This window comes from Populus nigra, chromosome 2 (assembly GCF_951802175.1).
Source record: "Populus nigra chromosome 2, ddPopNigr1.1, whole genome shotgun sequence".
NCBI lineage: Eukaryota > Viridiplantae > Streptophyta > Magnoliopsida > Malpighiales > Salicaceae > Populus > Populus nigra.
Window position 1 is genome coordinate 36,984,351 of NC_084853.1, and position 23,095 is coordinate 37,007,445.

Sequence of the window (23,095 nt, forward strand, 5' to 3'; positions counted from 1 at the left end):
ACTTTAACTAAAAATAATTTACACCAACTAAAAATTACAATAGCATTGCAAACAAAAATATTGATTGCTTTTTTTTATTGGCATGAGTGTTCGGGTCAAGTTGCGTGCACCTCGATTAATCATACGGGCCCTAAAATTATCGACCATGTAAACCTTCAATGACCATCATATTAGCAGCCACATGACTCGAACCTAAAATTATAGGGGAAGCAAACTCTTTAATCCTAAATTTTTATCATTAAACTACCTATTAGATGGTTACATATCGATTGTTTTAATCTAAATGATGAACAGTTTTATATCTTTCAGATCCACGTACTATAATACGGGTTTAAAGTGACTCTAACTCATCTATACAGTTTTTACATTTTTATTTTATTTTGAAAAGCTCATTTAATTATATGTGAGATTGGTATAAAATATGAATGCTAACTTTTGATTGTTTAACATCATTGAGTTTTTTTAAAAATAATTGAAAGGTATAAATTATTTTATCAAAATGAGTCAAAGGTAACATAGTATAATAACCAAGTGACCCTTGAAAAAGGAAACAAAAAATCTAATTTAGCAATTTTTTAATTTTTATATAATTTTATTAACTTTTGAATTTTAATTATATGTAGGTGAATTAAAAAAAAAGTCAAAATATGGTCATGAATAAAATCTTTTAATGTTAAATAATAATTTCAACCCAAAAAGTTAAGTCATTGAAGGAAACTAAAAGTATTTTTTTTATATCAACATTATAACATATTTCTTTAAATAAAAACTATTTTGGCTAATGTTTGAATAATCATACCACCATTTTATATTTAATTTTAATCAAAAAAATTATTTTAATTTTAAAAATTAAACTATTAGATGATATCTTAATAATAATTTTATATTCTCTATATCATTACAAATTATTTTGATTAAATACAACTTTTAAAATATTAGTAGCATTGCGAAAAGAAATAACAACAAATTATGAATTGTTTTTGTATAAAGAAGTTAAAAATAAAATAAGACAATAAATAATCAACGATCTCTTATATAAATATAAAATCAAGGACTCAATTTAATAATTTGATAATTTTTCATTTATTTTTTTAATTTTAATATTATTGGTTTTTAATGGCCTATTTTAAAGTATTGATAGAGTTTTGATATTCAAAATAAAGTGTTAATAACTCACTGTTAGGAATGATTTAGAAATATTGCAATAAGAGAGACAAAATGTTTGAGTCTATTTCTTGATTAGAACTTAGATATAAAGTTGAATTTACTTGATGCTATGTTATAATAATTAGTATAAAAAAGATAGTAAGGCTATGTCATATACAAATATACAAATAAATAAATCCTTTCCTTTACGAAGTAGATCTTTTTTGCATGCTGGAAATTTTTCTAAAGTAATATATAATATATCAAATTAAAATTGATATGATTTTTATTTTTATATATTGTTTTTTATTTTCCTAAAATATTTAAAATCATATCAATAGATATAATATTTGTTTCAAAATTTGTATATTGTTTATATTTTCATAAATTAATTAAAATCATGTCAATTTTATTGTGATTATTAATTAGCATACACGGCTTAATTTAAGTGAATGGAATACAAAATGGTTAGTACTCTTAAAGTACTAGAGTTATTTTTCAACTATAGAGGTGAGCAAAATAACTGAAAAAACTAATTAAATCGAGAAAATTAAAAATTAAATAACCAAAAAAACTGAATTGTGAAAAAAACTGATTAAAATTTTGAAAAAACCGACCGGTTCGGTTTCGATTTTATGAGCATGAAATAAAAAAATCGAAAAAATCAAACCGAACCGAATCCAAATTGAAAAAAAAACTGAGCCAAAACCGAAAAAACCGAGCCGAAACAGAAAAAACCAAGCCAAACAGGAAAAAACTGAGTCAAAACGGTTTGAACCGGTGTTTGTCCAAAAAACCGAACAGAACTGAAACCGATCGGTTTGAACCGGTTTCAATTTTTTTTAAAAATAATTTGGTTTGGTTACTTTTTTTTTTTTATAAAAACCAAATCAAATAAAAAATTATCACCCCTAATAAATATAGTGGTACAATATTATTTATACAAGAGGCTAAATGTCACGTAAGAAAACAAAAATCAATCCTTTCCTTGTATGATGTAGGTGTTTTTGCAATTTGGAAATTTTTTTTTAAGATAATATACTATATTTAATAACTACTAATAAAATACTTTTAATACCTAAAATTCCATATAATATACTATATTTAATAACCACTAACATAATATATGGATCACTACAAATTTCACATTAGGACATTCCTTGATTATTTTTCCTCTTTTTTAGAGAAAATGAGTAAGGATTAAATTGAAAAGATTAAAAAAATTTCCAAGTCATGATTTTATTTTGATTATCTCATGTGAAGCAAGAAAAGAAAGAAAAGTGTAATTTGCCTTTTTACTCCACAATCAAATAAAGTAAATTACAGGAATATTTTAAAAGCAAAAGTAGAATGAAACCATTACCTAATTCAATATATACCCATCACCAAACCCTACCCTAACAAAAAAAAAATTAAAAGAAATTAAAAGTGTAGAACATTTATGGTATTGTTTTTATTGTTGCAGTAGACTTGTAATTATTGTGGATTGAAAAATAAAATTATAATTTTATTTTTGACAACAAAACATGAATAGCCTTGAGAGTAGAGGTAAAATGATCTTTTTGTTATTCTGTGCGCAATAAAATAACTTACATATCCTTAGAAAAAAAATGAGTTAGTTGGCCGGCAGGGGTATTTTCAATTTTTTTCATTTCATCCGCACGGTAAAATTTCAACAAAAATTGTTTTGATTATTAAGATGTTTTTTTTAATAATTCTTTTAATTAAATTATATTTTCAATTACATCCTATAATATTTTATTTCATTTTTTTAATTGAATTATTTTTTTTAATTGCATTCTTCAATATTTTAGTTCATTTTATTTTATATTAGATTTAGTCGTTATTTTTTTTTTATTATTTGTTTTATTTATTATTATTTTTTAGTGAAACTTTTTTTCTTCAAGTTTATCCCTCGTCATTTTACTTATCAGTATTTTATTAACCTTTCGAGTCACGAGTTTGAATGATTAGACTATGTTTTTTTACATATCATGTGTTAGGTTACATGTTTTGTATGTTAATTTAACCTGATCTAACTTAATATTATTTATTTATTTATTTTAGTTATTATTGTTTTTTTATCATATCATTAAATTAATAGAGATTTATCCTATTTTTTATTTATCTTATTTCTTTCAAAACATTACTGTCATCTAAATATATTTTTACATGTTAAAAAAAATTTTGATAAAAAATTTGTAGTGGTAAACACCATTTTGGTATATTCCAAAAAAAAAAAGGCAATACGTACAATACGCATTCATGCGCACTATAGCAATATCCACCATTAAATAGTATTAACCTTTTACTTCCACTGAAAATTATCATTTTCCTTTTATTTATTAATTTTCTCTCATTTCTGATCGGCGATCAGCGGGAACCTCCCTTCTCCTCGCCGCCGACTCACCCAAATCCGACCTGAATTGTTCACCCAATTTCACAAATCCCTTAAAAACCCTAAATCTCTTACCATTTTGTACTTGTTAGCTTCCAAAAATAATAAATAAATAATCCTTAGTCAGTAACTCTGTGCTTTTGTGTGCGAGAGGTAATCCTAATAGTACACTGAAATTCTCAAAAAAATCAGGTCACTATCTTGATTTGCTCGAGCTCTCAAATACACGTGTCGATCTGGCTCTTGCTTCATTTCCCATTCCTTGCTTAAATCTCAGTTGAGTTTCTTTTTTTTATATATATATATTTTTTTCATTTGTTTATTTACTTTAAATTATGTGTAACTGAGTTTTTAATTTTGTTATTAATTAAGGATTTAGAGTTGATTATTGATATTCTGAGGTTAATTGAGGTTCGATCTATGTGCATTTGTTTCAGATATTAAGTAGTGGAACTTGGGGTTTGATTTGGGGAATTTGAGCTAAAGTTTCTGCTTCTAGCTTTTGGTTTTGAACTGGGATTTTGGTTTGGGAGCTGTGTAATGAAATGGGTTTCGATTTTGGAACTGGGACTGTTTGGTTAGTGAGAAAATTGAAGAAATTTAATGCAAAGTTTCTTTCTTTCTTTCTTTTTGTTTCATTGCGGAAAGAGTGAAGAGAACGAGTAAATATCATTTCTTTGAACCTTTTGATTTAGATTATAAATTTTTTAATTTAAGTGAGCTCGAATGTTGGACGTTTTAGGTTATGACTTACATCTTTTTTTCCTTTCCTTTCCTTTCCTTTCATTTCTTGAGAATTGAATCTTCTGAGAATTGAAATTTCAACAAATCGTGTCTGCATCTATAATGATCCTGAGAATCAATCCTTTGGATTCATATATTACGTGGTCTGTTTGAGGTATTACTTGGCATTCCCTTGAAGCTTGACACCTATAATAAAGAGCTAAATGTTTCTGACAGTAATTTGTGCAGATAGCTGATGTGGTTATGCATGAGAATCGCGTGTCTTGTGTTTTTTGGCATATTGGGTCGGTCATAGCTTTTGCTTCAAGATTTTGGCTTTGTGTTTGATTGGAAGCTCCAGATGGAACCAAACACAGAGGAGGCTGTTATGGCAAAAGAGATTGCTGAGAAGCGATTTGCTGAAAGAGATTTTACTGGTGCAAAGAATTATGCTTTGAAGGCAAAAACTTTGTGTCCTGGATTAGAGGGTATATCTCAGATGGTGGCCACTTTTGAAGTTTATATTGCATCTCAGGCGAAATGCAATGGTGAAATTGACTATTTCTCTGTTCTTGGATTGAAGCCTTCTGCAGATAAAGATGCAGTGAAAAGGCAGTATCGAAAGATGGCTGTGTTGCTCCATCCTGATAAGAATAAAACTGTGGGAGCTGATGGAGCATTTAAACTAGTATCTGAAGCATGGACTATGTTGTCAGATAGTCTTAAGAAAAACTCTTATGATGTAAAGAGAAACAAAAAGATGGCATCTTGTGTTGTTCAGACAAACCTATCTTCAGTTCATGCTGCTGGGGTTACAGGATACAGCCATTGTTCCAATTCACCAACTGCTCATGGACTTGATACTTTCTGGACAGTTTGCACCTCTTGCAAAGTTCAGTATGAGTATCTACGGAAGTATGTGAATAAGAGACTTTCTTGTAAGAACTGCCGGGGTACTTTTATTGCTGTGGAAACTGGGGCAGCTCCAGTCAGTGGTTCTTTCCCGTACTGTCCTTGGTCATATGTCCCTGGTAATGGGCATAGAAGTCATGGATATGATGGGGTTGCATATGTCCCAACCACCTCTACCTTGTACTCAGGAAATGGGGTCTCAGGATTGCATACTGGACATGGGTACGAGTATGTTTCGAATTTATCATTTCAATGGAGCTCATTTTCTGGAACTCCAGGGAGTGTTGTTGGTCCCAATGGATCATGTGCATTATCTGCCGATACTGTTTATCAGGCTAATGGAAGTGCCAGTGCAGCGAAGGTTAAACCAGCAGCCAATGGAAGGCGATCCATGAAAACTGCCACAGCAAAGATAAACTCTGATGTATCTGCAAGCTGTAACGAGTCTTCGGGCTCCAAGACTGGTAGACCTGATAAGAAAAGGAAGGTTATTGTTGGATCCGGTTTTAGAAATGGGTGTGAAGAAAAAGAACCTAAGTCCGGTTCTGAAGTTGGATTAGCTAATGGATATACAAAGGTTGAGCATGATGCCAAGCTTTCCAGTCCAATTGAAGTTCCAACAAGACACAGCTCGATTGCTCCGGCTTTTGATGCTAGAAAGTTGTTGATTGACAAGGCGAGGACTGACATCAGGAAGAAATTGGAGGAGATGAGATTAGCTTCAGCTGCAGCTGCAGCAGTTAAAGAGAACATGGAAGATCAATCCACAGAGGCAGGAGAGGCTCCTAAACAAGCAAATTCAGATGTTGCTGGCCATCAAACAAAGCCAAACAAAATAGGGCCAATCTCAATAACAGTCCCTGATCCTGATTTCCATGATTTTGACAAAGATAGAGCTGAGGAATGCTTCAAGCCAAAACAAATATGGGCTTTGTATGATGAAGATGATGGCATGCCTCGCTTATACTGTTTGATTCGCCAGGTGGTCTCAGTTAAACCCTTTAAGATTCTCATCACTTACTTGAACTCTAAAACTGATGGTGAATTTGGGGCAGTGAATTGGATAGATTCTGGGTTTACTAAATCTTGTGGACACTTCAGAGCTCAGAATTCTGATGTTGTTGATCAAGTGAACATTTTCTCTCATGTTTTGAAAGGTGAAAAGGCTGGTAGAGGTGGCTGTGTTCGGATATACCCCAAAAGTGGAGATGTTTGGGCTGTTTATCGAAACTGGTCACCTGATTGGAACATATCAACCCCAGATGATGTGAGGCACCAGTATGAGATGGTAGAGGTCCTTGATAATTACTCTAAAGAGCTTGGAGTTTGTGTTGCTCCTCTGAACAAGCTAGCTGGTTTCAAAACAGTATACCAAAGGAACGCAGGCAAGGATGCCATGAGATGGATTCCAAGAAGAGAGATGGTACGCTTTTCTCACCAGGTGCCTTCTTGGTCACTTGAAGGAGAAGCTAGTAATTTGCCAGGAAAGTGTTGGGATCTGGACCCCGCCGCTACCCCAGACGAGCTACTTCATGCTGCAACAGAAGCGAAGGCTTAGCATAGCCAGAGTACCAGAGTCAAGCGGGAAAGCAATGTTTGTTTGGAGTTCAATTTACCATTCTTATAGAAAAATTTTAGGTTGACTGTACCATATTTCACACTTGGTTCAAAGCCATTGCAACATTAACTCCATATGATTTTAGACAACTTGATGTTTACGGAGAACTGTTGTATCTGGAATTCTGAGTCTAATGACTGCTTGTAGACAGAATTGTACTTCTGGTGTTCTATGCGGGTTGTTGTAACATTAATTAAGTGGTCAGAACTGATTGAGAACTCAAAAGAAATGTAGTATCTGTATCTCGGCAAAGATTTGATGCCAGAAATCGAAAGATTCAATATACTTGAACTTCTTAGCCATCTGAGAGACTCTTGAGTCTGCTACACGGTTTCTCCTTTTTAAATTCATGGCAGTACCCAGTAGGACAAGCTGATTGTAGGCCAACTGACTGGATCGTGATTTTTACTTATTTTTGGGTTCATGATCGTGATAGTTTTGCCGAGCACAAAAATGAACTTCGATTTATACTGTTCTTTTTCGCTTGTCTCTTCATGTTCATCTTCATATGCCCCGTTTCGAGTAGTCAAAATTAATCACTGCTTCCGTGCTGACTTGACTGTAAATTATGTTCCTCGTAAACAGTCTCCTTGAAAATTTCCATCAGGGTGGGTACACACACAATTGTCTGAATCTCATGTTCATAAACTAATCTGGGTTGATGAATGAAAAGTGAATATTTTACTGCCAATTAGTAATTATTGAACTGAGAAGAAACAAGGTATCGACAGGCGACAATAAATGGAACTGAACATGTGCATTTTTCATGCATGGATTACAGATTTGTCAACAAAAAAGGGATGATTTATGATAATGGGCCTCGACAATGATACACCAAAAGGGGGCCCTGAACGTTAAAAGAAAAAAACCAGGTATGGTAGCTTCAGATAAACTGAGCCAGACATAGTGAAGGCTAAGACAGGCTGCTCATTAAGGAACAAGCCTCCTCTAAGACTTCGTGTTCAGCACATCAACAATATAATGTGCCCAGCCCGGACCCAAGATGTCCCCTTCACGAAGGGCTGAAACTATGAGGAATACGTGGGCTCTCGCAGCATGCAATTTTTGCTATTCCAAAGATATACAAAGAACAGGTCTCAGGTCATCATGGACGGGCTTCGTAAAATTTTAACACCTGCAATTTTTGAGTTTTGACGCAACCATACACATATCCTTGAGAGAGACCATTTTGAAATTTGAAGGACACCCCCTCCCCCTGATTTTCACCCTTAAACTATAAAGTATTTTAATTGACACCTCTTCCATCATATTTTGTCCATTTTGACTATTAAATATCACATGCTTTCTTAAAAAGTCATTCAAAAATCATCTTTAAAATTTAATTGTTGATCAATCAAATAATTCTAGATTAATTTTGCTAACTATTTTTAGAAACTATAATTAAAAACTAAGTCCTTGGCATAGAAGGATTATAGCTTCGTAATTCAAATGAAGTGTAGGATTTCTGCTTGACTTTAACACATTAGAAATAATATGGGTAGACTAATCCATACAAATAAAAAAATAAAAGAAATAGAAGAGAGATAAAAGTTGTTGAGGAAAAGAAAGATAAATTGCAAAAGGAAAATTACATAAAGAAATTGTGTATATAAGGATAGTCATCATTTTTAGCCATTGGATGATTTATTTGTAATATTATAGAGATAAAATTTCACATATATTTGAAATCCTATTGCCGTGAAAACTATCTATAACATAAGAACTTTATAATTTATATCGTAGTACAACTTGTACTCCTTATTTATCCATATCCTTCTAGCAATTATATGTGTTATTGCTATACTATTGTATGTACCTGTCTAACTACTAAAGGCTCCTATTTTAAATAGATTTTATAAATCAATCGCTTAATATGAATTATAATTTTCTTGGTCGATGGTCGATATCAGCTATCTTTACTGGTTGATGATTAATTCCATTAAAATACACATGTTTGTTTATTTTTAGTATAAACAATACTCCTCATATTTTTTTATTTATAAATAAAGGAATGTTAACCTACTATTTATACTCAAATCAATTAACAAATCGATCATTGTATAATGTGATTAGCCTATTTTTATGATGAATTAGGCTCAATCTTGTCTTATAATAATGATTGTATTTATAATCAATCATCAACAATACATGTTAGTATTGTGATAAGTTTGTCATTATTGATTATTGATCAAAAAAATTGTCTTGTAATATCCTCAACTTTAAGGATCAAATCATTTTATGATCTTCATAAATGCATGGAAAGAACAAGGAATTTTATTTTTATAAATCGATTCCATGACCCATAATTCTTAATGACTTATTTGTAATCTTGTTAAATATGATTAATGATTCTACCAAAAATCTGGCAGAGTTTCACCTATATCTTGACATACCAAGTTATTGATATTTTTACTTCTAATCACAATGCAATTTCCAAAAATTTCAATCATGATCCAACCATCCTGGATCATATCTCATTCAAGACCATTCATACTTTTCAAATTCACATCATACTCATTCATACATTTAAACAACCATACATGTAAACATTTAAAGAACTTAAAATATAATAGCTACCAACTTATAATCAATTCAAGAATATGTAACCAACAAGTATTTATACAAAAATCTATTTAACACTTTCTATTAAAATCTCTATTAACATAACATCTACAATATTAGTTTTATTGATAATACTTTTAGTTTTTACAATATCCAAAATAAAGTTATATAATTGTTCATATTTTAACTACCGATCTATTTACATTCTCATTTAACAAAAATCTATCATTTGATAATACTATATTGTTTTATCACAACAACTATAAAAACTTAAATACTATTTAAACCATGAATCTTATTGTTCATAATTTATTCCTACATTTAATTTAACACCAACATTACACCTTTAATTTTTTAAAATATCATTCATGTTTTCAGCAATCCAACACTAAATTATCACATCACAATGGCAACCCCTCATGATCATCATAACTCCAATAACTCATTTAATCGTCATCAATTCGGTTATCCCCTTACGCAAACCAATAAACTTGATAATCCTTTTGATTGTTAACAATCCAGCTATCCCCTTACGAATGCCAATAAATTTAACAATCCTTCTAATTGCCAACAATCTGACTATCCTCTCACGAATTCTAATAAATTCAATAACTCTTCTGATTGTCAACAATCTGACAATCCTCTCACGGATGTTAATAAATCCAATAAACTTTTCCAATTACTAATAATACACATCATTATCATTTATTTTGTTCCTTCTTTCACATCAATTATAACAAAACTAATAACTAAAATATTGAAATTAATCATTAAAATAAATCTAAGTGTAGTAAAGAACAACTACCTATTAATCGAGAGGATCTTTCTCCACCTGTCTAAGATCCTGCTCTTGTGATCTCCCCTGAAGTAATACGATTTTTCCACATTAATTCATATCCATAAGATCCAGGGTGCTTAAATTCTAATCACACACAATTTCTTTATTCTCACACAACATACCAAAAATCCCATTTAAATTCATCTCATCATCATCAATATTTTATATGCATTAATTACATACAACTTGTATTTATTCATGAAATTTCACAATTCCTTATTTATATTCCCCTTGTTAACCTACACTTCTCAATTAACAACACAAGTTTCTTTTCTCATTTTCACCTTATTTAAGTTATTTTTTCCCTTTCTCTATTATAAGTATATCTCTTAGTATCGATTGCATATGACATCTCCATCATATAATTATATCAAACTTTTCTACTTATCACCTACCATGGTTGGCCTTTCCTCCCTACAAATCACCATGATCCTTTCTTCAATTCTTCTTAATTTAACATCCTCTATATATTCTCACATGTAAACACTATATCAAATCACCCCTAATATTTTCTTCTATCATGGTCGGCCACTACCCTTACAGTAACACAATGATTTCTTTCAAATTTCTTTATAAGTTCACAAGTTTGTCAACCAAATACAATCTAATTATAATAAATCTGTTAAGAGCCCTAATTCATCAACAACAATCCCTACCTAGAAATTAAAAATTTTCAACTAAAATATATATAAATCTCAAAAATCGATATAAAACACTTTTCCAAACTATTGTTCAAGCTTTAAATGCCCTCTAAACAAATTTCAAGGATTTCCCCATTCTTTTTCCTTACTTGGCCTAATTTCCTCCCTTGATTTTCACCCCCTCTCACTTGTTTCTTTCTTATTTTGATGTTTAGATGGATTGAACTTTACAAACTCTCCATATCTCCTCTCAAATCTACTCTTACCTCATGTTCTTTTTTTTTTCCTAAGTTTTTCTCTCCATTTCTTTAAAACATTCAAGAAAAATCACCCTCTCTTCCTCCTCCTTTGATGGTCAGTCAACACACACACGCGCGTGCATATGTAGATAATAAGTTGGTTAATTCCTATTACATCCCACCTTTATACCTTTTCATGTTCTCAAGTAAATTTTAACTGCTCGAAAAGCCTGTTTATGCCATTTTTTGAATGGGCGATATCAAAATTCATTAAAATTTATCCCATAACCTGATATTCCTGATATATTACTTTCATTTGGTTTTTATTCACATTCTGTACTTTTTTATTTTTCACCTATTTTTTGTAATTTATTTTTTAAAAAACCCATAAATAAAAATTTTATTTTAATTTCTCTCATCTATCATCACCCCCCCGAGTTAAATATTCATTTCACTTACTTAGTGTAATTTTGACCAGGGTTTTCGAGTGGGAATATAAATTTACTCTCATGAATAAATCTAACATCTTGAATTATTATGGGCTTGTATGCCCAGATGAATTCTTATAGAAAGAATTCATATAGGTTTCCTAACATGGTTCACCTATCCTGAAAGACGAAAGTGTTTCCCACTCGTATATTATGGTGAAAAATACTTCCAATTAAAATTGGTGAATATTAAAAAATTCTGAGAATTTTCTAGTCAACCCCTAATATTTAAATAACAGCTTACTTGTAAGTCCAATATTTATACCAAAATATTGACCATTAATTTTCAAAGAAAAAAAAGAAGAAAACTTAGGGTTATTAAAATATTGGCCAAATCCTTTAGGAATTTTATAAACTTGTTGTAAATTCCACAAAGAAATACAAAACAAATTCTAAAACATTGCTAAAACATTTTTCTCTTTTTTATAAATAAATTGCACTTTTTGTAAGGATCAGGCAATATACAACAAGCAGAAATCATTTTTTGTGTCATATGCAATTAAAATATTGGATTAAATAATTTTTTATTTTCCCCTTTTTTTAACAATTATTTAACATAAATTAAAATAAAATGCAAACGCACACACACCTTTTTTCACTAATTACTCACACACCTAAAACTACACATGTTTTCAAACCACCAAAAATTCAAATTCTAACAGTAATTTAAAACACATACTAAAAATTCAAAAGTTGGCAAAATGTTCTTCCCAACAATTGAAAAAAAAATTAGAGAGATTGTTGGAAACTCAATAAGCATACTAAAAGATTCTAAGATAATTGAAATAGTGGCAACGCGTGGGTCTCACGCGCCGCCACCACTGGCGGCGCGTGCAGGTGATGATTTGTTGTCTTGAGAGGTGCGTGACGGTGTGGATCAGGCAATTCTTCATCTCCTCTTCACTCTTATATTGATGGTGTAACAAGGGGAAACTTGTAAAAGAACAAAACAAACACAACAAACTCCAGTTATTTTTCTTTATTTTCCCTTTTATAGATCTGGTTATCTCTCACTATTTTTTCTTTAAATAGTCATCACCACTACTACCATATGTGGAGCATTGTGTGTGGGGAGGGCTAGTTCGGTGGCTGTTGATGGGTCATCAGTTCACGGCTAGAAAGAGAGAAAAAGTCATTGGCGGTGGTATTTACAATGGTAATGTTGCTGGAGCTGGCATTGTCAAATCTGTTGTTGACAAAGGTTGTTGTGATGTTGAGGAGCTGGTGCCTGCTGGTGAAGGAATGTGTTACTTTTTTTTTGTTGTGCCTGGTTAGGAAATGAGATGCAAGGCTGCTAGATCTTGGATTGCTGTTACTGTTCATGACTTCAATGGAGTCCAAAGACTCTTGGGTGCTGAAAGGGAAACATGTTGTTGTAAGTTATGCTCCTTTGTTGCTCTCAGTTAGATATAACAAGATGCAAAGCTGTTGGATCTTGGATTGCTGTTGTTGCTACTATTGCTCATGGCTTTAATAAAGACTAAATGCACTTGTACGTTGGAAAAGAAATGGCATGTTGTTGTTGAGATGTGATGGAGTTGTCGGTAGTAGGTGAAGGGAGAGAAGTTGTGTCAGTTCGGTGAAAGAGGTGTTATCACAGTTGGAATAAATAAGAGGAAAGGTTATTGAGCTTGGTTTTGTTAGGAGTTGTTGAACAATGGTTCAACCAAAGAAGGGGTTGTTGGTAGGGAGGTTGGACTGTGGTGTTAGGAAGAAGGAGGTCAACTGGCTAATGTTGGCTGGTGGCTAGGTTTAGGTATAATGGGGGCTAGGGTTTTTGAGTGGGGAATTTGAAAAATGTGTTAGTCTTTTTATTCTCTCTCCTAAACATTCCCTCTTTTTTGTGTATTATAATCACCTATTTATATATAATAACCTGTCTTCTTCCCCTCAATTGCTTGGTTCCCTAGTAATTTAATTTTTCTTCGGTCCTCTTATTTTCTTCCTTTTCACTTATGGTCCCTTTGTCCATTTATTATAATTTGATTTTTCTTTTTCTTTTTTTTTTGTATTTTGAATTGTTTTCTTAAAAAAAAGGGTAATATCAACGTTAATTCAAAAGGTGTGTTAACAACTGAATGCGTTGAAAGTAGTTTTTTTAATTTTATATTCTTTGGAAAAGACGCTAAAAATGATGAAAATATATCAAAAACATGTTTTTTAGGTTTTTGTTGTTTTTTCTACTTATTAGGTTTTTTTTGGAAGAATTAAAAAAAAAGATAAAAAATCAGGTAGCAACAAATATTATTGCATTTTTTTCTCTTTGCAAATATACTTACTTAAGTATCTAAAAGTCCCAATATCTACTAAAAAAAACCTTTTACATGTATCAGCTACTAACTATCTTGGCTTACCAAGTATTGGGCACCAACTACTAGCCCTATTAACTAGAAAGAATGGATTAGATTGCTAGAACTAAAAAACTAACCAATTATTCAGCACAGAAGCCTTGGTTCTGAGCCACCTGGATATTTTAGGACATCATCACTAAGGTCGTGATGTTGCCAGATAAAAGGCAACGATCAAGGCCTCCAAACAAACCCCACTGTTTTACCATCTCTAAAGTTTCCTCTACCAGTCGGGGTTTTTGTGAGAATGAAATGCTAGGCAACAATTCCAAAGGTATTTATTATATACAGAAACTTCCAAATGGTTGTTGAATGGATATTAAATGTCTTTCTACTCAATTTTTGAGTTCAAAAACTGGATTGGATAGATGAAGTTTGCTTAAAGAAATTAGTATTGTTAGTTGTGTTCAACACTAAAGTGTGGTTCGTATCATAGGATGGTCACCTTGAATGTAACCCATGTAGTTTAAAATCCACCCATGAGCTATTGAAAAGATAGAGAAATAGAGGAAACCGTACAACAGAATCTTAGTTACATTTATGTTTTTAGCAACAACCAAAGATGGTTTTTAGACAAGTAGTGTAGTTTGTTAAGTAATGCTAACAATATAAATGATATGCTTGTAAAAATAATTTGATAAAGCTATTTTGTTTTTGGATGAGAAATCTATGAACTATTCATGAATATTTTTTTTGAAAGTGATATTAAAACATGAAATTTATTATAAAACAAGTGTATGAAAGGTGTGGTTGAAAACCCAATCAATTTAATGTCAAAATGCTTCTTTTAAAGCATGCATACAACATGATTGTTAAAATGCTTATTTTAAGCACCACAATATGTTATTCCGAGGATCTAGAAGCTCTTTATAAATTAAATTGAATATAATGATAAATCTATAAATATCTAAATACTCTTTTTACTTTTTTTTTAGCATACGGGGTTAAGGATATAAATTGTTATTTAACATATAAACCCCATGATGTAAAACATAATTTCTCAAAGCACAACGAGAAAGTGAAAACATGATCAAACAATAAGAGATGTTTTGTAATTATTTATATATATAAAAAATAGAGCCATTTAAGAAAAGACTAGGTGTTCTTGGGTTGAAAAGAATGGTTTGTGCACCTAGCCAAAATTTATAAAGCCGAGGCAAGCTTGGAATTAAAAAAGACTCGTGCACTCGAGTTTTTTTTTTAAGTAGCAAATATAATGTTATCTTTCTACAATATTTTTTTACTTGTGCAACTAGCTTGATGACTGTAAAATCAAGATCTCTTTGCACTCCAAAAACACATATTTTAATTTTTTTTCTTACAGAAAAAATATGAAAAAAACCATTATATACATATATATATATCTGAAAAACCTAATTATTAACTACAAAACACACTTTAATTGAACAAAAATCTCAAAATCAAAACAAGTTAAAAGTTCTTTTGGGCCCCTAATCTATCTCATTAAATATTATTGAAGGTAAAATCCGTCGTCGTTGAGTTTATTTCTAAAAACGGATGATGCAGAGACACTTGAAACATACTTGTTAGTGGTCAGGCAATCTAAAGCTGTCTAGCAGCAGAATGTGTAAGAAAGTCATCATACTTGTAAAGCTTCCTCCTGAAATTGTTGTGCTAATTATGGAGTTTGCCCCAAAGAAAGTCAAGGATGCACGTCACACCACGTTTTGCTCTTGTCACTCTCTCTCCAAGGACTAGAAGATGACCCCAAAATGATACTTATCAGACTTAGCTGTACTTTACAAGCTTCCATTAAACATTTCAAGATACAGTTCAGTACCTTCTGGAACCGTGGAGCCCAACCAGGTCCCACAAATCCTCTATAAAATCAAAATCAGGACCCACACTTCCTTATCACATTCATAAACACCCACATCAGAGGTCGCTTTAAGAACATGCAATCGTGAGTTTGTGACCTCCTTTCTTTTTTATTTCTTCGAAAAAGTCAATGATCTTATTGGCAGCCAGGGAGCTAGATTGCTATAATTATTGTATATTAACCACTAGACTTAATTAAAAACGCTGTGGGATTTCTTTTACAAAGGATAAATAAACCGAAGAAGAACACAATGATGTAAAGAAGCCACGCAAAACTCCGGTTGCAATCATCATTCATCGTTGTTTCCGCCAGTTAGGGCTCTCTTGGGGCTGAAAAACATAGCCACCAAATTACCCATATTTAAAGAAAGCGAGTTAAGACAATAATCATGGGAATTGGACAAAGATAGCAGCCAGCATGGTAGCTTTACAGTCTAGAAGGGGTCAGATGAAGATCACGAATATGTAAAGGATAAAACTACTAGCTTTGTAAAAATTAGACTTATTAGCATTTCTTACTATTCTTGGCAGCAAGCTGCTCTACACCTTTCTTGCTCTCTCTCTGAACCCTGCACATTGTTCTACTTCCTTAGCCATCTAAAGCAGACTATCTTACATTTTTTTTTTCCCTTATAGAGAACAGTAAGGCTCTCTAGATTGCTTTCTGTGATTACATCAATTTTTTAAAAAGAAAAAAAGAAAAAAAAAGACTCTGAAACCTGTAACATATTAACTTTATGTATCTGTCGTCTTTGCAATCTCCACCAAGTAACATGGAGAACAGTTCTACCTTCTCTCCTTCAGTTGGTATCTGACCTATGACGCTCACCCATTAAGTTTAGGTAAATTTTTTTTTTTTTTAGAAACGGAGGTCCCGGTGTCTGAAACCCTCGAAAATGGTCTTGGAATTCAGTCCTCTAACTCTATAATTCTTCTGTGCCTTACTCTATATAACTGTTGAAATGCCTTTCCCTATTGCAGATGCAAACGGGCTCTCGGGAAGATTAACTCCTTGGTTGCTGCGTAAACAAGCAACAAAAAACCCATATCAGAGATATTGCGCAGCAATTCTTTTGTGTATAAAACTAAGATGATCCAGTCCTTCCCTGAGAAAGCTAGTCACTGCTGCATTTATACAAAGTTTCTAATTTTTTCTGATCATTAATTAATATTATATAGAACAAAATGCATATCCACTTGTACCTATCCTGCTCACTGCAATTGGTCCTTGTATGCCTATGCTTTTCCTCGCTGGTGGAACCATTATTCAAAACGTCAAACCAGTAATTGAAATGCTCAGCAGATGGGAACTGGTCTGCTTGTTCTGCACAGGCTAAACCATTAAATTAGTAAAGCAGAATAGGTTTATGGCTTACAATGTTGTCAAGGCACCCAGATAACAATGAAAACAAAGAAGCCAGTGTATTATAGACCTTCTGAGAGCTTGAACTCATCCATAGAGTGGCCATGATACGCATGACGAGCCAGGGGTTTAGGCGCAAGCTGAAACTCAGAGAGACGCCTTCTCTCAAGTTCAAGTGCCTGCTCATGTTCCTCCATGAGCTGCTTCCTGAGTAATCTTGAATTATCACAAACTCTCGGCACTAAAAAATTAACAAGAGAGAATGTTAGCTACATAAATACAACACCCAAGCGAGGGGTTAGCAAGAGAAATCATATAAGGATTCTACTCACCAGAGTGAAGCTCAGAATCTCCATCTATGAAGTGTTGGCTGTAAAAGAAAGGGTGCTGTATTTTCTCTGCGTACTTCCTGCACAAAAATTCTCTTCAAATTATCACATCTACTTGAAAATATATATAGCAGAAAATTTGATCATTAAAAAAAAAAACAAAACATGAACAGAAGTTCCAATTTAATTTTATCAACATCTTACAAGCAGCACAAAAAATGGAAAGCAGTACATATGAACTTGTGGAAACGATGCAAGAGTAATTGTTTTCAATCCAGTGAAAAGAAAAATGAACAACCATGCAAAAGATCCATGCTTTCCTTAAATTAAGAAGCACGATCATAAGTACAGAAAACAAGTAGTATGCTTTGTCAATAAAGGAACAGAGGCCAGCTGGAATCATTTTGTAATTCTTTTGTTTATATTTAATTTTGATGATTGGCAAGAGAAGCAAGAATGTCAAAATATCAAAAAACGAACGAGGTGACCCATTCAAACTGGAATCATTTTGCTTGTAACAACAGGAACACATACAGGTTGAAAATATCTAATATTTCATAGATAGGATAGGGATCCAACTAGGCAAACTTCATGATTGATGGATTATACAAAACAATGGGCCTACCACCTCATATGCAGTTTCACCAATCTATGGAAAGTGGGCAAGGAAAAAAATTATATTTTAAAATGAGCAAATTATCAAATCCACAAAAGCAAACCATGAAGGAAAATGTACAATATTGTAGACTTCTTTAAGATAAAAACCACTGGCACCACCTGTCAAATGATAGTGTTAGCGTACATTACAGTAGTTAATTATGGACATGATAGCTGAAAATGACAGGACAATAACTACATAATAAGAAGAGATAAGGTTTAAATCAGTCACAACGATTCATTCAGAATCTCTTTTGCCATTTGGGTCAGCAAACCATCCAGCAATAATTACTCATCAGAACTCAAAGACGAGATAATATTTTAAACCAAAAGGAATATTAAAGGAATGATAAGAGGGAGGGGCGAAGCATCATTCTATAGCAGATAATAGGGCAGGTTATCCTTCAAATATTTACCTGTCAACAAGCCTTGATTTTTCCCTGTAAGGTTTCACAAGAACACGAGCCCCACAAACATGATGAGGATTCCCCTTTGATAGTATCTGCTTTACAGTCTCCGCAAAAACAAAAGTCACAAATCCAAACATCCTCTTCTGCTGGCATGGAATCCTAACATCTTGAACGGGCCCAAATTTGCTACAGAAATAAAGGACCAAAACAAAATGGAACATCTTTAACAAACAAAACACAGAGGATCTCCATAAAGAAACATTCAGATATACTAACCTGAAATAGTTGGAAACATCTTGCTCTGTAAAGGTACTTTCAGCTGGAAAGGTAAGATAGATCTGCCTAGAACCAGCAACTATTCCACCGGGATCATTCCTCTCACCAGCATACTCCAAGTACTTTGGAACATCTTCTGTCAAAATCACTGAATGCTGCCCATGAGGCCTGTCCCAAACAATAAAAGTTAGAGAAGTTAGACAGATCCGTGAACTCGGATAAAATTTAATAGGAATTATAAACACTATGAATATGCACATATTGCACCTGTCAATGAGACGAATGCTATTCTTCAATCGAGCTAGGAGCTTTGTTAGACTATAACCTGCCTTACCATGTCTCTGGCTCTCCGTAAGATACCCCTCGGCCTGCAGCATCCTCCCATACTTCTCATAATACATCATTGGCAAAGAGGCAATTGAAACTGGCACCCCTCTTCTTGATTTCAAAAGCTCAGTGAGCTCCAATTCAAGCTTTTCAAGAGAGCCAGGTGAGATAAAATGTTCATCGTTTGCAATCTCATTTGAATTCAGACTGAGAATCTGAGAAAAGCTTTCTGGCATGGGATGGCCATGGAAATACCTACAGTTGTTTCCATGCTTGCAGAACCCTTTATTGAAGTAATGGCAAATCTTAACAGGAAATTCAGGCAAGCTTGGAGACCTTCTACTAGTCCTAGGACCTAATGCGGGTTCTGGGTAAAAGTAACTGCTAGAGAAGTCAGAATTAACAAACTCTAACTGATCATCCGAAGTCAAGAACTGCATTTGGTTTTGAAGCCGGTAATCTTCAGGGAGCATTTCTGAGTACCCTGGTGGACCAAAATCCAGGTTGTGCGCCTGTTGCTGGTCACCAGTCACTTGGGCATCCCAGAAAGAACCTGCAGTCCTAATCTTTATTGGAGAGGAAATTGGGTGTGATGAAACTGCTGTGTTAGGAATGAATTGCAGATGAACATCTGAAACAGGTGCCGGGTTCACCTGAGAAGGTGAAATTGGATTCGGAACTGGTGTTTTGTTTAGCCCCAGATCAGATTTGGCTTTGCTAATCGTAGCGTAAATCAAATTATCAGGGCTAAAGGCTAGCCGAATCATTTCTCTCTCACCATGGTTCTGTAACAGAATATAGCCAATGATCTTGCCGACGAATTCAGGCTCTATCTCCTGGATTCTATTGTACACAACCTTTGTGGACTCTGAAAAATCCATTTCAAATTCTCAACCCTACAAAAGCAACACGGTAACGACATAAGTGGCAGAGTCAGTAGAAAATAGACAGAAATACCGTTAAAATTCCAAATTATTGTGTGGACAAGGACAAGTACATTTCTTTCACAAATTGCAAATATAAGTAAATGCAGATTCAACACACCTAGAAGATAAAGACTGTGAATATTAATAAATACATCGTCTGCCAACACTTTAACCCTGTTATGGATAATCTAGAGAAAAGAAAAATCACATGAAGAAAAGCATTGGTTGTGACATAATCATTCCATTTGTTCCCTTGTATTTACTTTGTAAATAGAGAGGCTTAGCATTTATGACAACCAAAAAACCATCCTGTAAGATATTGCCAAAAAAAGAGAGACAGGGGGATCCAAGATACATGTTGAAGAAATGAAAAATTGACAGCAAAATGTGAGGGGGGGGGTCACAAGAAGTGGAAAAAACTGGAAAATTTACCACTTCAAGAATAGCAACATCAGCAAGAAATCATTGAGGAGAAACTAGGACAAACAATTTCTTTACCTCTACAAAAGATATCTGAAAAATCAGAGCAGAAAATGGTAAATAAGGACCCAATTAGAAACATCATTGAGGAGAAACTATGACTAAAACCTCAATCCCCTTTCCCTTCTTTTTCCCAGAAAAAGAAAAGAAAAAACCCTTAATTCTCCGTCCAAAACAAGAACAGAGAAGTCAAAATCTTTATTTTAATATAACCCAACGCCGAAACAATTTTTCTTCTGCACCTTACCAATTTCTTCAAGAGAGAGTTACAGGAACCATAAAATAAATATGAAAAAGAAATCAAATTTTCTTTTCAGTGCATCTTACTAATCAAATTTTGCTCAATACCAAAATAGTCAGAAGCAAAAAAAAAAAAAAAGGAAAGAGAGAGAGCATGAAAGAGTACATGAACCATGAAAGAAACCAGAATTAAAGTTCTGCAAATCATCACGAAGCCAGTAGAACCAAAGTTTTAGCACATTTTAAATATAAAAGAACAACAGCACTTCCAAATTCAAATAAGAACCCACCCTCTAGAAGTAGAAGCGGGAAAAAAACCCCACAAAACCAGCCTTTGAAGCCATTTTTTAACACTAAAAACACAGTTTTTGAACATTTTGAATAAGACCCACATCCAAAGACTCAAAAACTTGAACTGTAACTCACCATTTAAACAAAAAAGAATCGTAACCATACTTTTCTTAAAGAAAGAAGAAGAAGCAAAGATCTAACATACCCACCAAGATTTAACAAGCTTCTGTGTGTATAATAAAGGATGGAAGAAACAAAGTCAAACAAACCAAACCAAAGCCTCAAACAATCTTCCCTCCTTCTCCATGGCCACGGTTGATAGATCACTATGTCTCGCTTTCTCTCTCTGTGTGTCTCTATTTCTCTGCCTGCCTGTCTTCTCTGTTTTTTTAGCTATTTTTATCTTCTTCTCTAGCTCTCCATTCTCCACAAAAACGACACCATCCTTGAAACAAAAATAAAATAAAAACCAACCCCAAATGACAGAGAGGATATTGCTTTTAAAGGCGCCTTTGTCTTTAGTTCAAATCAACTCTCCCCCTCCCACACACATAAATAAATACACCCACTGGGAAACCCTTTTTTTCAAAAAAAAAAAAAGAAAAGAAAAGAAATTGAAGAAACATTAAAACGCTCTCTTTCTTGAGATTTTAGAAAATCTTCTAATAATTCTAGAAACTGTCAGTTCAGATAAAAATGCGCGAATTAGTTTAGATTTCGAAAACTGAATTCAAGGTCTAATGTCAATGCCACCCTTCAGCCCATTTCAATATGTCAACTGGTTTTTATTTATTTTATTATTCCCATAAACAATAATAAATTCTTAATTCAACATGACTTTTTTTATAAAATAATTTTTTTAAAATTAAATAAATCCGTGCTGTTTTAATAATAATAATAATAATAGCATTAGTGTTTCGGAAAAATCTATGTGGCCTAGCTTTTTTTGGAAACATTTTCTGTCTCTCTTCTCTTCTGTCCTATGTACTCTGTAGTGGCAAATCTATGGTGTGAATAGATTAAACAAAAAATGAGTTCTGTGTGATTAATCATTCACCGTTGAATCAACTTCTTTTGTTGCTGAGCGCTGGAAAAGAGCTGCTGTTATGCACGAGCTTGGGAATTGATGCCAGACATGCAGTTCATTATGGCCACGTGTACATGATTATCGGTTCTGATCTTGCGGTGCATCTCAAACGCGTATTGTTTTCTGTCCTCTAGTTAGCTCATTGGGTGCCTCGTATCTCTTTGTGAATCTTTGCATGCAAGCCACGTGTCGGTCTGTAGTGGTTTACAGTCTGGGTTTACAGGTACTTGCCATACGGAGTATCTGTAACTGCAATTGAAGAAGGAGGGGTTTTTCTTCTTTTTTCTCTTTTCTTTTTAACCAAGTGGGGTCCACAACATCCATGCTGTGTCTTGTTTCGCTTAACGTGGGTCCCACCCTGAAGTCCCAGTTCAGTCCCCGTGATTGGTGGCTATAAAATCACCGGATCTTTTGAGCAGAATCAACCTTAAAAATATTTATTTTATGGATTTTTTATGGTAGAATACACACACACCCACACTAACGTTGACATGGATATGGATGTAGGAAAATTACTATGGTAAAGAAAAAAAATAAAATTGGATAAGTTAATAGTCGAGAAATAAATAGTGAGTGACCTATTCAGCCGGCAAGAAATAGCAATTCTGGAAGGGAATTTGATTAAATTAGAAGAATATTTAAATTTATAAGGAGAGAAAGAAGGCAATAAAGTTACAATCAGGCCGGCTCTCTTTAGAATTATATTTTAAAAATTGTTTTATAAAAATTTATTTATTTTTCAGAATTATTTTTTATATATTTTTAGATTATTTTAATGTGTTAGTGTCAAAAATAATTTTTTTAAAAAATATTATTTTAATTTATTTTCAAGCAAAAACAATTAATGTGTAGTTGTTATTAACATGTTTGTTAACATCGAGTAAAAAATATATAACTGTAAATTAAAAAATCAATGCTTACATATAATAAATTATAGTAAAGATCATATGCATTAAT

General features: G+C 33.0%; 2 protein-coding genes across 8 annotated transcripts; one reads left to right on the top strand and one right to left on the bottom strand.

Annotated features, from left to right (window-relative positions):
- The first annotated feature begins 3,464 nt into the window (after positions 1-3,464).
- Positions 3,465-7,099, top strand: LOC133682308 (uncharacterized). Of its 2 annotated transcripts, none has more exons than XM_062105593.1 (2): positions 3,465-3,820; positions 4,505-7,099. In XM_062105593.1, exon 2 carries the CDS (start codon positions 4,629-4,631, stop codon positions 6,735-6,737), a length of 2,109 nt encoding a protein of 702 aa, XP_061961577.1. In that variant the 5' UTR covers positions 3,465-3,820; positions 4,505-4,628; the 3' UTR covers positions 6,738-7,099. The 2 variants fall into 2 exon arrangements, with proteins under 2 accessions (XP_061961577.1, XP_061961576.1); XM_062105592.1 differs by having other exon boundaries at positions 4,517-7,099.
- Positions 7,100-16,238: 9,139 nt separating this feature from the next.
- Positions 16,239-21,591, bottom strand: LOC133682345 (zinc finger CCCH domain-containing protein 18-like). Of its 6 annotated transcripts, none has more exons than XM_062105645.1 (9): positions 21,261-21,591; positions 20,473-20,553; positions 19,055-20,010; positions 18,788-18,955; positions 18,518-18,697; positions 17,448-17,524; positions 17,186-17,356; positions 16,956-17,085; positions 16,239-16,771 (listed from the first exon to the last, which is right to left on the bottom strand). In XM_062105645.1, the coding sequence occupies exons 3-9, from the start codon at positions 19,993-19,995 to the stop codon at positions 16,699-16,701; spliced, it is 1,740 nt and encodes a 579-aa protein (XP_061961629.1). In that variant the 5' UTR covers positions 19,996-20,010; positions 20,473-20,553; positions 21,261-21,591; the 3' UTR covers positions 16,239-16,698. The 6 variants fall into 6 exon arrangements, with proteins under 6 accessions (XP_061961629.1, XP_061961628.1, XP_061961627.1 ...); XM_062105644.1 differs by having other exon boundaries at positions 21,257-21,591; XM_062105643.1 differs by lacking the exon at positions 20,473-20,553 and having other exon boundaries at positions 21,261-21,590.
- Positions 21,592-23,095: the final 1,504 nt, after the last annotated feature.